Source organism: Musa acuminata, chromosome BXJ1-10 (assembly GCF_036884655.1).
Source record: "Musa acuminata AAA Group cultivar baxijiao chromosome BXJ1-10, Cavendish_Baxijiao_AAA, whole genome shotgun sequence".
In the NCBI taxonomy this organism is placed as follows: Eukaryota; Viridiplantae; Streptophyta; class Magnoliopsida; order Zingiberales; family Musaceae; genus Musa; species Musa acuminata.
In genome coordinates this window covers 23,774,017-23,790,959 of record NC_088336.1, presented here as the reverse complement: position 1 = coordinate 23,790,959, position 16,943 = coordinate 23,774,017, and the positions used below count along the sequence as shown (strand labels likewise).

At 38.8% G+C, this 16,943-nt stretch overlaps 2 protein-coding genes across 2 annotated transcripts; one reads left to right on the top strand and one right to left on the bottom strand.

The window, feature by feature from the left end:
* Positions 1–376: 376 nt before the first annotated feature.
* Positions 377–3,891, bottom strand: LOC104000901 (tropinone reductase homolog At5g06060). Its single transcript, XM_009423054.3, has 5 exons — positions 3,676–3,891; positions 3,366–3,573; positions 3,076–3,292; positions 2,856–2,962; positions 377–810 (listed from the first exon to the last, which is right to left on the bottom strand). The coding sequence occupies exons 1-5, from the start codon at positions 3,771–3,773 to the stop codon at positions 625–627; spliced, it is 816 nt and encodes a 271-aa protein (XP_009421329.2). The 5' UTR covers positions 3,774–3,891; the 3' UTR covers positions 377–624.
* Positions 3,892–10,767: 6,876 nt separating this feature from the next.
* Positions 10,768–16,854, top strand: LOC104000902 (protein TOC75-3, chloroplastic). Its single transcript, XM_009423055.3, has 7 exons — positions 10,768–11,994; positions 13,840–14,061; positions 14,184–14,291; positions 14,864–15,055; positions 15,137–15,385; positions 16,010–16,264; positions 16,398–16,854. Exons 1-7 carry the CDS (start codon positions 10,894–10,896, stop codon positions 16,635–16,637), a joined length of 2,367 nt encoding a protein of 788 aa, XP_009421330.2. The 5' UTR covers positions 10,768–10,893; the 3' UTR covers positions 16,638–16,854.
* Positions 16,855–16,943: the final 89 nt, after the last annotated feature.

Below are 16,943 nucleotides of genomic sequence, written 5' to 3'. Positions count from 1 at the left end.
TCAACCTTAACTTATGTGCAGGTGCTATCGATGAAGAAGCAAGCAACAAGGCTCATAACTCAACCTAACCCGACATGCACTTCTGCTTCCTAAGTCTCCGCGTGAGCAACCTTGCGTATCCGGAATTCTCCGCGTGAGCAACCTTATGTATCCGGGATCAGATCGAGTCGTGCTGACTCCTCGACCAAGTTCACCAATAAGTTTATATGATCCATATTCCATTTAAACTCTGTATTTAAGTTAGGACAACAACAAGCTATAATGTTGTAAAATATTTGGTAGTGACTACATGATATCTAATAATTTAATCATTATGCAGTTTCTAATGCCATTCCATTGTCTCACGCTAGTACGAGCTGCATGTAAACAATTATACTGAAAAAACAGAAGCAGAACAAAGATAACTCGAGTTTACTTCGCCATCAAGTGCTGCTGGAGATGTCTAACCAGCTAGAGTTATTACAAAGGATTGCAGGTTAGAAACTGGCACCATGTCTTGCACTTAGACATGAATTCATCTTGATACTAGAGCTACTCGCTTCAAATGATCGAAGCAGTTCGACATTTGCAGATTTAAGTAAAGAAAAGCTGAGAAGCAAACAAAGCCCAACACTGCCTTGATTTTTACCCACTTGGATAAAAGCCATTTACAGTCATTCCGCCATCGACTGAAATTATCTGCCCAGTTATGTAAGAAGCAGCAGGTAGGCACAGATATCCGACCAGCGACGACACTTCTTCGGGCTCTCCAACTCGGCGGAGGGGCGTTCGATCAATTATCCTTTGCAGAGAATCTTTGTCATTGAGTAGCTGTGAGAAAGGAGATGTTATTGAAGCCTAGGAGGGAGGTGAAGAAAGATATCTTGATTCGAGCATAATAGGTAATACAACAGCAACAGTAATGTGATGTCCCGACTAAGCAGCAATAGTGAATTCATCAAAACAATTGTTATGGAACAAGCAGCATAAATGCAGTCTTGAAGCCTCCATTTCTTGTCCTGTAAGTGGCACATTAGATCTCCAAGTACATTCACTACATGTCATAACTACATCTCTGTATGACAAAAGAATTGCAAATGGTAATATTTGAAAAAACCTAAACAAGTTGCATGAGATAGAGTTTCATTGGCCACGAAGATATAAATTCATGAATATATGATACAGTACTTATTTTCTAATCCAATAATACCAATAAAACATTACAATAAAGAAAACAGAAATTGAACAATTTTTGCTATACAGATGAGGAACGTTTATTGTTCCTCTCCCTTAATGTTCCATCACCAGATTTGCATAACCTATTAGTTGAAACCCAATTCTAAAACGAGTACCAAAAAACCATCTATTACAGGATTAATTTGTTTCCATTGTCAGACCAAGAAAAACATTAGAAAGAGTAACCACAAGAATCAAGCATATTACTTTAGTAACTAAAGTATATGAGTATATTCTGTATTAAATGCAACATGCATGCAAGTTCTTTTCTGATAACTCAATTCAAATAAAAAATGCATGGATTTGCAACCAAAATTTTAGCTCCTGCTTTCTAACAACTTATATACCCAACTTATCCAATCAAATTGTCATCAAAGATGCAATTGAGTTTCTGGCAAAATCTACTTTCACTTAGCGTAGCCACAACATGGCTTGATCGCTCCATGATTTAACAGCAACGCTTGAAATCATTAATCTATTGAAAAAAGTTAAAAAGAAGCATTTATGTTTGCTTCATTTTAGTTAGAACACTATAATGTAAAATACCAAAAAGGAACATTTCCCTAACTAATTCACAAAACAAATGCCGACAAAGTTATGCTTCAAAAATATCCAAAGAAGATAGCATTGCTGTTTAGCTTGTGTCCCATTCTTGGAAAAATATTACTCGAGCATAGGAAGTCAAATTAAAAATGAAAAAAAAAGAGAGAGAAAAGCAAAGGGGTTGAGTAAATAGGATGTTCTAGAAGTTAATAGCTATCTATATAAGGGAAGGCCAAAAATGATTTAGATGGAAGTATCAGAAGCAACACCCTTAAATAACCATAAAGATGAGCATTCATCTAGTTGTAAGCAACAGAAAATGTGATTCCTTTGAAGTAACTGTATGACCAATCTATGAATTTATGACAGATTCAAATCATTCTTTTGCAAAGAAATGGATCGTCGATCCTGTTACTTGTGTTCTAATTTTCAAACCTTGACTCGTGTCTTTTGTTCTAATTTTCTTCTCTCTGTTCTGATATTATTGGGAGTCTATGACAGTTCCTTTTGTATTTTGTTTCATTCATTTCCTTGGCCAATGGACACAATTTTCCTCAACATTTTAGAAACTCATAACTCTCTAGTGAACCTATGCGACAAACTATACTCTAAATTTTGACAATATAGGAGCACTCGTTTCTATCCTCTTAGCAAACTCTTAAATTTCACCTATGTGGCTTATCCTACAAGTCAAATTCCATGTTAAGCAGTGCTCCCAGTTACAACTTACAACAACAACAGGCTGTAATGCTGCAACTATTTGGAGTTGGTTACATGATTTTTTTCCTGTCATTAAGCTTTGACAAAGTGCTCCCAGCTAAAAACTGCAAAATGTCTCTCCAATAGCTAGTTGCAAATAGCCATATAAATCTTAGTGAATATTTTCCCATGAGAGGAGTTTAAAGCACTTTAGGCGATGTGAAATCACTCAAAAGCACTCAAGTTAAAGTAAATTATACATTGTCAATATTCCCTGTGTAAGCGTGTTGTCACAATGCAATGCATATATTAATTATCCAATAAAAATGCAAAATTTTCAGAAGCGCACGACTTAATAAGTATCATAACTTCAAATGAATAGGCAAGGAGGAACATACATGCTCCACTAGTTTAGTCTTGATGTACCATGGTGCAACACTGTTGGTTCTAATATTGTCTTTGGCCCACTCACATGCCAAGTTCTTCGTCATTTGGTTCATTGCAGCTGAAAGGAGCACTTTGTTAACGAGTGTTTTATATATGAAAACCATGACAATTTGCTGCGCTTCTACTAAAAGGAATCAATGCATATGAATACCAGCCATCACTAACCAATACCTTTGGCTGCTGCATAAATGGAACCACTACTTAGAGCTACCACCCCAGCAACAGAAGAAATGAACACGATGCTTCCCATTCCCGATGCTTTAAGAAGAGGATGAGCAAGTTGGCACAAATGGTAAGCAGATTCCAGATTTGTGGCCATGAGGAATGAGTACTCTTCGGCGCTATATTCAACAGTCGGCTTCCTTATATTTGTCCCAACATTGTTTACCTGTAGAAAATTAGGTAACACGGTTTAGTTGTAGATTCCTTAGGTGCAACAGCGAGACAAAGCCGGGACGTACAAGTATGTTGAGCTTCCCGTTGAAGGTCGCAGAAACTTCCCGGATCAACTGATCTCTTTGCTCCCTAGAGGAGAGGTCGCAGACGGAGCCGGTGACGCGAAACCCTTTGGCCGCCCATTTCCTCAAGCACTCGGTGAGGTCGGCCTCTTTGCGGGAGCAGGTGTGCACCGACGCGCCCAGCCCCGCCAATTCCTCCACCACCGCGTGCCTTTGGGAATTGGAATGCGAGGAGACCAAGGGTTCAGAAGGGGGAAGGAAAAAGGAAGATTTAGGAGGAGGATGGGAAGAAGGGATGGAGAAGGAAACGGACCCGATTCCTCTGGTTCCGCCCGTGACGAGGGCCGTCATTCCTCCGAGAGACCATCTCGTGGTCGCATGGCCGCTGCTGCTGCCCGCCGCGTCTCCCATCTGTCACCGGCGGGTATTGCTCTCCCTCTCTCGGGTCGCTTGTTCGCCGTGTTGCGTTTACTGCCCCCGAAAAACGAGGATTTAGTTTATTTTATAAAAATAAAAAAATAATTTGTTTTAAGGATGTCGTTTGGTTGTGATAACTACAAATAATATCCAGTAATAGATCAAATTTGAACCCAAAATCTCTGCCATTATCCAAAAATTTGGCTCAAAAATAATATTATTTTTCTTATTGAATTTGAATGTTTTTGTGATATTAATTAAAATATTGTAACTCACTCAGTGCTATAGACCAATTACAGTATTTTTTCCATTAAGTTATTGTGTTTTATAATATTAATAAAAATATTATAAGAGAATTATTTTTTAATTAAAAGTTTTACTTGTCATTTTTTGAATCATTGAATTCATTGGCAGATTGATTGGCACAGCTTTGATTTACTAATAGACTATTGAAGAAAAAATATTCAAAATTAGCATTAAAAAAGCTAGTTATAATATTTTTCTTGATAAAAATACTGTAACTTGGTTAATATATCCACCATTCAATTTTTTTTATGCATATAATTCAGTGGCATCTACCATAGTGTAGTAGCTTTGATTTGCTGTTGAAGAAGAATATTTAAAATGACTATGAGATAACTCAGTATTTTCTCATTAAGTTATAATATTTTTTCGTTGAAAGTACTTTCAACTTATTGTAAAAATAATATAATCGAATCGAGTCACAATTGATAGAGAAATATAATCAAAACATAACTAATACAGCCCTATAAAATCATAACTTATAACACAATACAGTGGGAGCAAAAACACAGTAACATCTTATAAAATGAAATATTCGATCAAAACGCAATTGATAAGCAATTACTACAACACAATTTCTCATAGAGTCTAATTGTATTACAATCTTTAAAAAAATCTCATTGATACAATTGAAAACCTAGCATTGTATCACATTGACTAATGATACATTACAATTGAAATAATGATTGTTAACACATATATACCATATGAGTTAGCCCGATTAATTCTTTGTCAAAAGTGTAGGTCTCTTATGATGTCTCCTCCTAGCTAACGTGGAAAGTAGACATTACGGGTAAGATGAAGGAAGTTGTAGAAAGACACGGTTCGCTAGGTGCAGCTCAATCTTTGAGCGATGAAGCTTGGTTTGGGAGCTAGGGGATCTCCTCTATTGGGTAGCATTTTGGCTGTACCTCTAAGTTACATTGATGAACTTGTACAACAAGCCTGCATCAAGGGTGTCTTGGCTCGATATTTTCGATGCTTAAGTCAGGAAAGTAGAGGGGGAGAAAGACAACAAGATTATTAGCAATGAGTTAAGAGAGTAAAGAGTTTTTTTTATTTGCTTGCCCTAACTCAGGGCATGACTTTTATACCTAGGCAATGGGTAAAGTGGATGGGCTTCCATCAATATCCCTCTTACCACACATGACAAAAACATTTAATGTAGGTTGCTAACCAATATGTACTCTTAGAAGCAACGTTTGGGGACTGTCAAAATGATGCCTCCAATCGGGCTTCCTTGCTTCTTCGAGTTAGGCGAGGTGTGGTCCCCTCGTCATTCATTCGGAAGGGAAAGATGGTAAAGTCAAGCTATGTCGTTCACCATCAATGTAGAGTCAGGTTTATTTTCTCAATTGCGGGATCGATGAGAAGTGGTTCATGTGGGCCCACTTCGGGAAGTCAAGGTAAAAGAGGTGATCATAAGGAATAGGTGTTACCGAGGTTTTGTTTATGTGTTACTTATGTGGCGAGAGAAGCTGGCGAGGGGGGGTACCAGGATTTATCCCTATCACTCGTCCCCTAATAAAAGTGTTTTTCGAAGATTCGAATAGTGGTCTCGAATGATATCATTTTTCATGCATTCCTGCACGATAACGTGATCACATTGTTTATCTTTGGGGTCATCGTTGGTATCGTGGAGGTTGGCGTGAAGCCTCTTAGGGTGGGTTGTGCTTTCTTGCTATGGTAATTCTTTATTCAGATGTGTGTTAACTTAAGGGACCCCTTTCTTTTTTACTCCCTCTCTATCTTAATTCTCCCCCCTTTTGCTCGTGAGTTCATTCACTCTCTTTTTTTACCCCCCTTTTGCTTCAAGAGGGCTTCTTTCTCTATTTTTACCTCCTCCTTCCCTCCCCCCCTCTGCTTCTAGGGGCTTCCTTCTCCATTTTTGCCTCCTCCTTTCACATGGGAGATTGAGTCTTCTTTTGGTCCTGCCCCTTCTTCCACCTCTAGAGGCAGGTATTTTACCACCTAGGTGGGAGTGTAAGTCTATAGTAGTAGGTGTTGGCTCGATCGAGTGAGCGAGAAAATTGATTTTAGTCCATCGTGGTGGCTTTATCGTAGTAGATCTTAATTTGACTGCTATAGTGGGAGTATTGGCATCAATATGTCATAGTAGGAGTATCAATATCAATCCGTCGTAACAAGAGTATCAGTATCAATCCGCTATAGCAGGTCTTGATTTGACCATGGGAGTGGGAGTATCAGTATAAGTCCACTATAGCGAGTCTTGATTCAATCGCTATGGGTGAGAGGGTCTTAATTTGATCGTCATGGGCGGGAGAGTGGCTATGCCTTAGCGGCTTCCATTAGAGCGGGTCTCGATTCGATCGTCATAGGTGGGAGAGTGGATTCGCCTTAGCGGCTTTCGTCATAACTAGTCTTGTTTCGACCATCATGGGCGATAGAGTGGCTCCACCTTAGAGGGTCTTGATCCGACAACTATAGGCGAGAGAGTGGATCTACCTTAGTGACTCCTGTCGTAGTGGATCTTGATCCGACCGCTATGGGCATGAGAGTGGATCCACCTTAGCAGCTTCTGTTGTAGCAGGGCTTGATTCGATCACCATGGGTGAGAGGAGGGACCCATTATAGTATGCTCTGGTTCAACCACATGAGCGGGAGAAGGGACCCGTCGTAGTAGACCTTTGGTTCGACTACATGAGCGAGAGGAGGGACTCATCAGCTTGGCTCGACTACATGAGTGGGAGGAGGGACCCGTCGTAGCAGGTTATGGCTGACCACATCAGTGGAAGGAAAGGACCCATTGAAATGAGTTTGAGCTCGACCGCATAAGCGAGAGAAAGACTTATCGTATCGGGTTCTAGCTTAATTGTGTCAGCGAGAGGAAAGGATTCATCATAGTGGGTTTGGGCTCGACCGTGTGAACGAGAGAAGGGACTCGTTGTAGCGAGCTCTGGCTCGACCACAAGAGCGGGAGAAGGGATCCGTTGTTGATAATTTGTTTTTATCAATGATTAGAAAATATCTCATCTTTAACATAATTTTAGCATTATTACCGAGGAACAGAAAATTAAAGAACAATTAGGACCGCATTCCGTTCGCATAAGAGCTGCTCGTTTGTGTATTGCTTGCAATCTAAGTAAGCGTATGGCTCCATTTGATTCCAATCAAAGAGCAACGAAGGGATGTTACAAAGTAGATTGCTTGGACGCGTGTTGTCTAAAACTCACACCTGTCTTAAACACGTCTAACCACTCTACTTTGTAACATTCCCTTTATTTTATAGAAATATGATCAAGTCTTAATTTTATCAGTAGTCAAAGTAGTTGATAGTCTCTACGATTTATTCTTAGGTAATAATGCTTACAAAACTAAAATAATCAATCCTCTTGTTTGTTTAAAAATAACTTGAAAAGTGGTGGTGGCTATAAAGAAATCATAAATGATAACTTTAAAACTAAAAATTCTTATTAAAAATGATAACTTATCAAATAGAGAGCACTATATAAGCCTTCTATTCATAGAGGGATCAATCCAAGATGACAGGAACTCCTATCTTAACTACAACTCTTAAATCAAAACCTTATTTTAAGTTAATGTTTCACTTGGTAAAATATAGCAAGACACTAACTGTTAACTGTTGATATATAACATCATAGATCCGATGACTTGAAATTGTGGAGTGATGTACATCACACCAACTGTTGGTTTGTTTTGCACATTTCGCATCTTCCAACTCCGTTTGGATCGACTTCTTCGACGACTTGATTTGTTCTTCCGACACTCGCCACTCCATCAAGTGAAGCTGATAACTCTCTGATCGACTGTTCCAGTCTCTGTAAATTGTCGCCAATGTCTCTGATCTGCTCGAGATTTCTAAAGTGTTCGTGGAATCGAGTTACAGCGGGTAGAGCAGTGAGACATGGAGCGACGTAGTTGACCATCCGAAGGTAGTAGCTACCTTGTGCAGCAAATAAACCACCAGGGTAAAGGATGATCCCAACGTAAAAGCACGCCTGTAACTTGTTTTGCTTGCACCACTTCAGTTTGGAAATGACAGAGTCCTTCGTGGCAGTGAGAGAAGCCGGAACACATGGATTGGTGCAATCGAGAATGATCCGTGTAATCTGTCATCATCAGATAACGCAGTAGATGAGGGAGAGGAATGTGCTGAATCAGGAAGCAGAGTAAAGAATGAAAGAAGGAAGGAAGGAAGGTGTTACATGCTTGATTCTTTCTATCAAACCATTCCGCTCGCTGCTCCCTTCTCCTTCTTCAAGGTCGAGGTTGACGCTCGCCATACTTCAATGATCGTCAAAAGAGTTTCCCTTTTTTTTTTTTCTGCCTTCCCTGGCGAGCTCGTCTTCTTCGGTTAAGGTTCAATTCAAAGGTATCTTTATAAAGGAAAAATACGTATGATTCATGTATCATAAACAAAATAATAGATTTAATATATTTGATCTTAAGAACTCTAATATCTAAAATATGTAATATGTTGTATTAAATACGAAAATAATCTTTTATGCTAGAATTAAAATCAAATGATTATATCTAATTTAATAATATGTATCTTTTGATGTCATTGAAAAAATATCTCTATTTAATTTGTAAAATCACCGTCTTTAATCCAAAATCACTGTGAATTTAAAAAAAAAAATTAGATCGTTAGGAAAAATAAGCCCTTTATTTTTTCTTATTGTCAATCCCTAAAAATGATGTTTATTTATAGATGAGTGTAAAGAGTCTAAGATAAATCATCATGAGAGCTCTGTCCATCTAGAATCTTACTTTTAGTGAATTCTTCTGATATCAGTCAACTAACGCACACAAAACTTTTTGCAGCAGTCCTCTGATATCAGTCTAGACGCACAAAGCTTTTTGCAGCATCTTCTAAACGAGGAGAATGATTTTGGCCTGTATGGTAGTGGGAAGATATCAGTAAGCTACACGCACAAAGCTTTTACAGCATCTTCGAAATCATATGGTTCCACACCCCATGCTTCAGTACCTTCTTCTTTCAACAGTTTAGAAACCACTGCACACAAGTTGTCTGGACCTACATGCAAAACCTTTCGCATGGTATCTCCATAAGCTGTCTTTAGAACGAATGGGTATAGCTTTTAGAACATCTGATGTGCAGCAAACACCACCTGTTAATGTGAGAAAAACAAGTCGATCTCTAAGAGAAAGAGCAAACTCGATGGATGTGTATATTACTTTGGCAAAGTAAAATTAGCTATACCTTCAAACACCACCCACATGCACCGAACTCTATCACAAATATCATTGGTGATTAGTACCATGGTAGTTAACTATGATTGTTTCACACGATGACCATGAAATATGGAAACCGAAGGATGAAATCTTAGTTAACTAATGATTCTTTTCGCCAAACAGTGCGGTTATGCATGATAACTTGCAGTTCATGTTTGTAGACTCCATCGGCTAATTTATGTTTCGACATGAACATCTATACCTCCTGTTTTCTAATAACTTATATACCCAACTTATCCAATTGATAAGGTCATTTAGTTTTAGTTGAGGAGTATGAAACGGCTCATAAGTTCATCGGGTCTCCTTTATTCTTAAAAATATCTTTTGAACTCATATGCTTCAAAAAAAATAAAATCGTACGGGTATCTCCATCGCGGATAATTCCTAACGAGTCTACGAACCGATATCTATACCTCATTCAAACAAACTCTCTCTTGAGCCATACACCTCGGTTATGAGCCCTTAGCTAGATCGCTCCATGGTTTAACAATAACGTTTAAAATCGTTAATCTATTAAAAAATAAATAAATAAATAAAAACATTTGTGTTTGGTTCAGTGAGGATGCATTACACAGAACACTTTGATCATGGAAGTAACGTCAAATGTTTTAGACATTTTAATAAATTAATTTATCATCCTGTGTGGAGTTTCAAATAGGTATTTTTATTCATTTCAGAATAAGAACATGTAATAAACTTGACTTTTATACGGTATTTTTGAACACGATTATAATATTTTTGACATATTCATAAAAATACATTAACCGAAGATGAAAGTGTTACTTTTATACAGTATATATAATTTGGCTTTTATATCAATTATAATAATTTTTAATAGGATTATAGTGTTTTTTTTATGCATTCATAAAAATCTTACAAGTCTATACAAAAATATTATAGCCAAAGAAGGTTTATCAACTTTGATTGATTTCAAATAAGTATTTTTATCGATCATGAATAAGAACATGCAAAAAAAAAAACTTTTTATATTATTTTTTAATAGGATTATAATATGAGCATTCGGAGAGAGGAATATCGATTCAGACGATGACGAAGGATACTAAACAAGAATCGATATGTCTGATTACAATATGTTTTAATTGAGTTATAATGTTTTTTTAATCGATATAATAAAAATTCAATTGAAAAATACTGTAACTAATTTTAATTAAATTATAATATTTTTTATTAATATTATTCTTTATCCGTGGTGAAGATAACGGATAATTAAGTAAAGATGATGATGGATGTGATGAAAGGTAGAGATAATTTTTTGAAAAAAGAATAAAAAATAAAATCTTGAGATTTAAATAAATAATAATAATAATAATAAATATCCAAAATAATATTAGAAATGGCCCTAATGAGTGAGTCCAACCCAGGCGGTGAGCAGTGAGCCCGGTATCACATAAACCCTGGCGAAACCCTTTACTTTTATCATCGAGGCTCGTCACCCGCACCCTCTAACTCGTGGTGCCTTTCTTGGAGGAGCCATTTGTGCTTTCCTAACCCTCACCGCCGCCTCTCCCCCCCCCCCCCCCCCTTCCATTCCCTTCCCAATCTCCAAGCTGCCATGGCCTTCACCGCCCCCAAGCAGCTCCTTCGGCCCCAGATCCACTCCTCTGCTGCACCACGGAGGGGCAAGCATCCCTCCTCCGACAGATCCATGGCCCCTAAACCTTCCATTTTTGGTGCCTGCAAGAAATCCCTTGCAGCCTTCTCCGCCTCCGCGGTCTCCTTTGCCGCCGCGGCTGGTGGCGGGTTCATCTTGCTTGCTTCGTCCTCCCCTCCCCCCATTGACGGCGGCGGTGGCGGAGGTTGGTACCGGGGAGGCGGCGGCGGCGATGGGGGTGGTTTCTGGTCTAACCTGTTCTCCCCGTTGGTGGCGCTTGCGAAGGAGGAGGGCGGCGCCGGCCGGGAGTGGGACCCCCATGGCTTACCGGCTAACATCGTCGTCCAGCTCAACAAGCTGAGCGGCCTCAAGCGGTATAAGATCTCCGACATCCTGCTCTTTGACCGCCGGCGCTCGACCACCGTCGCCGGCACGGAGGACTCCTTCTTCGAGATGGTGTCGCTGCGCAACGGTGGCGTCTACACCAAGGCCCAGCTCCAGTCAGAGTTGGAAAACCTGGCCGCTTCCGGCATGTTTGAGAAGGTCGACCTCCAATGCAAGACCAAGCCCGATGGCACCTTGGCCCTCACAGTGTCGTTCGCCGAGAGCACGTGGCAGTCTGCGGACGCATTTCGTTGCATCAACGTCGGGCTGATGCCGCAGACGAAGCAGATGGAGATGGACCCGGACATGACGGAGAGGGAGAAGTTAGAGTACTTTCGAAGCCAGGAGAGGGAATACAGGAGGAGGATCGAGCGCTCAAGGTCATGCTTGTTGCCTGTGACAGTCCGGCGGGAGGTGCTGCAGATGCTCCGCGAGAGGGGGAAAGTGAGTGCTAGGTTGCTGCAGAGGATTCGGGACCGGGTGCAGAAGTGGTACCAGGATGAGGGGTATGCTTGCGCCCAGGTTGTCAATTTTGGGAATCTGAATACAAAGGAGGTGGTGTGTGAGGTCGTGGAGGGTGATATTACTCAGCTTGACATCCAGTTCCTGGATAAGCTTGGAAATCTATGTGAAGGGAATACTCATTTGGCTGTCATTCGCCGGGAGCTGCCCAGACAGGTATAGTTGTCACATTGTTGCCCTCATTTGTTGATAACTACTTAAATGCTCTATGATGAGTGTATCACAGAATGTAAAACTTTAGTGGTAAATGAGAAAACCATAGTGCTGTCTGAATTGTTTGCTGCTGGAGACTGACTTGCTAGGAATGTTAGAATACAACTCTAAATTGAAACAATAATAAGTTATCCGATGTTTTCCTTTAGGGAGATTGTTCACATGTCTGATTATTCTAGTTATTCTTTGTTAGTCACTGCATTTTGATGATATAAAGAAGTGGTCAGGATACAGAAAAAGTGTAGATTTAGAGTGACTTATCATTTGACTAAAATTTAAATGGTTTCTTTGTCTTCCATGAGGATTAACTATCATTTTGTTATGTATGAGGCTAATTTGTAGAAATTTGGGATTTGCTCAAATGAAAATACCTTATTGCACTAAGTTTGTGATAAAGCTCTTCAGAGTTGTAACCTATGTCATAGGCCGGAATCTATGTTAGGGTTTCTTTCACCTCCAACTTTAAACTAGTAAGTGCACACGCATAGTGTATATTTCAACAAAAAACTACTGAAGCTACATCAATATTTGACAATTTTTAAAACATAAATAAGATCTCATTTATTAGGAAAGGCTGACAGGTTGCATGTCTAAAATGACAATGTACATTTCAGCATGATACTCAAGAGCATCAAGTTTGTTACATTTTAATTATAATACAGGCTAAACATATAAGCAATAATGAGTATAAAGGAATGCCTACCGGATATCTTTCTCCAGCAAGCTAATGTTATGGAAAAAGAGATTTCCAATCTCCAACCGCAATCATGGCAAACTAAACTTCACTAGTTTTATAAATCCAATTGTACTAGTGAAGGAAAGAAACATAAAAAATTAAACCTCAAATGAATAATCACTGATCTGATACAAGATGAGTTAGCCGATTATGAATGGTTAGCTGGTTATGAAAAACACCAACATTTCCAATGAATATATGAAAAAAAATTGCCAAAAGTAATGGTCAGCATCATGTTGTATATTTTATTAATTCAAGAAAGTGGATCTTAGAAATTGGCAATGGGATAAGATACCCGTACTGGGTGGAAAACTACCATTCATGTTGGCAGTTTGGATAGCAATTTCTTGCTAGTTGCTTCTTATTCTTTGCTAAGGCAAAAATGGAAGTGATTCACTCATAAGGATTCAACACAAGTCTCTCTCTCTCTCTCTCTCTCGCTCTTTCTCTTCTTTGTATTCTCATCTTCATTTCTTTCTTTTTATATCTTCTTTAATAAGAACACATCTGCAATTTTTTAGATAAACTGCTAGCATTTTTGGCTAATTTTTCTGTTGAAACTGTCAAGTTTTAATATTTCGATGGCCATTTACCATATTGGTTTTAATATTTTTTTGCCTGTAGCATCTGTATCACTTTTTAAGGATGACTTTCCGACAACCAGCTTGGTTATTGTGTTATTAAGATAAATATTCCAAGAGCAACGTGGGACATATATGCAAAGGTTTGCTATTGTGAACAATCATCATTCTGAACCTGGAGTTTGTTTTGTACATATTAAATATCCATTGAGGTCCTGGAGAGGGTTTTCTTGATGAGATTATACATAAATTAGGCTGACAGATTAATATAATTGTCAAACATGTATGTCATAAATCACATTTCTGCTTGTTCTGCACATTGTATTCCACCAATTCCAGGTTCTCTGACATATCATCATATCTTAAAAGGATTTGACTTTGCTATTCTTATTTCTTACCTGTTGTATTAATTTTTGGAATATTATTTTTGTAATATTATAAATATATTATAATATGTTTGATCTAGTGCAGCTTCGACCAGGGCATGTCTTTAACATAGAAGCAGGAAAGCAAGCTTTGAGGAACATAAACTCGCTTGCTTTATTCTCCAATATAGAGGTGAACCCACGACCAGATGAAAAGAATGAAGGAGGCATAATAGTTGAAATCAAACTCAGAGAAATGGATCAAAAGACAGCTGAAGTAAGCACCGAATGGAGTATCGTACCTGGACGTGATGGACGACCAACACTGGTAATTCTGTCCATGCTGACATGACTTTCAGTTTGTAAGAATGGGCTGGTATTCAGATTGAAACTGTCTTATGCTTCTTCAAAGAGATTGATTCCTCACATTGTGTGCATTATTGTTGTTAGGCTTCAGTTCAACCTGGTGGAACTGTTTCATTTGAACATCGCAACATAAATGGTTTGAACAGATCAATTGTTGGTTCGGTTACATCGAGCAATCTTCTCAATCCTCAGGTGTGTAAATCTTGATTTCCTTGTTGTAGAATTACAAATTGTTGGATTTGATTAAATTTGTTTTGTTAAAGTGCTGAAATTGATCAAAAACCTTGAGGTTGCACTGAGATCACTGTAAACATCCTCATGCATGTAGGGGTAAAACTGAACATTGGCAATAGTGGGAGCTTGTTCATGGTTGCCCTAAAGGGTTCACCGATGGCAATAATATTTATATTGTAGTCAAGAGTCAGGATTTTCAATTTTCTGGTGGAGTTATTCTTATTTTCAGGAGTAAGGACTTTCTATTCCTCTGTGGATTATAATGATTTAAAAGTTATTTAGCCCATGTCAGAAATTTTTGTCTGTTGGTGTGTCCAGTGGTTGTTTGCTTTCTTCTGACATCGAACTGGTTTGAAAAAAGCAATTCTTCCATTCATTTTTCCTTAATCTCAATTTAGTTATTGTTGGAAATGTGAGTAGAGAATTAGGAGATAAACACAAACCTTCATATGCTCGTGCGATATTTGTGAGCTTTCAGTGATTTATTGTGTTAGTTTGACTTATTATGTAATTTTCTCACTCTTGTTCAGGATGATTTGTCTTTCAAGCTTGAATATGTGCACCCTTATCTAGATGGTGTGACCAACCCTCGCAACCGAACCTTCCGCACCAGCTGCTTTAACAGCCGGAAGTTAAGTCCTGTCTTCACTGGTGGTCCAGGTGTAGATGAAGTTCCACCTGTATGGATTGATAGAGTGGGCTTTAAAGCCAATATAACCGAGGTATCATTGTTGACATAGCCATTCATTTTATTTCCATGATCCATTTCTTCACTGCTGTAGTACTCACTGTTAACATTTCAGAGCTTCACCCGACAAAGCAAATTTACTTATGGGCTTGTGATGGAAGAGATCACAACCCGTGATGAAACTACTAGCATTTGTACCCATGGTGCTCGAGTGTTACCTAGTGGTGGTTTAAGCATGGATGGGCCTCCAACAACCCTCAGCGGTACTGGCATTGATCGCATGGCATTTGCACAAGCGAATATTACACGTGACAACACAAAGTTTCTGAATGGTGCAACCGTTGGTGAGAGAGATGTCTTCCAGGTATCTAGTCTTGCTGTCAACTAAAGGTTTTTTGCATGCATCTGTAATCAAAGGTGTCGATATGATGGTAGATTTACATTTTTAACATTATTGTAGACATAAAAAGTAATCCATTAGAGGCTTGTTGATAATTTCTTATTTAGAGTTGAATATTTGGACCATTTAGCATATATGGTATATGGCCACGTAATTCATAAAGATTCATTTCCCTCAACCTCACCATCTCCTCCAGATTTTTTTTAAAGTAATTTGTTCGTAACTGATTGGATGGTAGTGCGCTTGTAAGTCACAGCTAATCCAGGTTATCCTAGACATTTTATACATGGACAACTAATTGATGCATGTCTGATTATGTAGTTCTCATTTGCCCTGTATGTTTTTGAGCTATGGATATGTATTAGTTCATGTACTCGAGTATGCACAACTCCAAGGAATATGGAGACATCATAGTTTTCATTTTCTCGAGTCAAAAACTTTTCTATTGACCATTCACGCTTTTCCCTTTTGCCATTGGTCGGTGATATTTGACATCTCCATTCATATAAAATTTCTGTGTGACATGGAGTAGAACATCTAGACATGATGACATGCTCATCTAATGATCATATTGAATTTTGATGGTAGCTGGACCAAGGTCTTGGAATCGGCAGCAACTTTCCATTCTTCAACCGCCACCAGCTCACATTAACCCGGTTCATTCCATTGAAGAACGTTGAAGAAGGCATAGGTAAATCACCACCACCTGTTCTGGTTCTTCATGGACACTATGGTGGTTGTGTTGGAGACCTCCCAAGCTATGATGCTTTCACTCTTGGAGGTCCCTACTCAGTGAGAGGCTACAACATGGGAGAATTGGGTGCCTGCAGGAACATTCTCGAGGTGAGCAGGACACACTGGTTTGTTGTTTATCCATTGTTCCATTTTTCTTGGGTGTTATATTCTGAAGAAACGAATATTTGTGTGATTATGCTATCCAATATAATTCAAAATCATGACTTTTGTTCTACTGTAGCTTGCCACTGAGCTGCGAATCCCCGTGAAGAACACCCATGTATATTTGTTTGCGGAGCATGGAAATGACCTTGGCAGTTCGAAGGATGTAAAGGGAAACCCGACTGAATTTTTCCGCCGAGCTGGGCATGGCTCCTCCTATGGTGCCGGTGTGAAGCTTGGGATGGTGAGAGCTGAGTACGCCATGGATCACAATTCTGGTACCGGTGCAGTATTCTTTAGGTTCGGTGAGAGATTTTGAGGGGAATTTTACAGGCTTCAGTAAAAAAAATTTAACCAGGTTTTTCCATCATCATTTCTATATTTACAAGATATTACGTTCAACATGCAAATTATAGTGTGTGCTGTTTAAATTTGTGTTTTATGCCTTTATAGATCTTTGAACTAAATGAACAGCAGAACCGAACTGTTTCTTATGTGATTTTCTTTATGCAACAAAGGATTCATTAGATTTTCTAGTGTCCAGTTTCGGAAATAGATTTAGAAGCAAAGTTGATCTGGGAAATAACTTTGAAAGAAGCTAAATTTGTCTCTTGGGAAATGATTG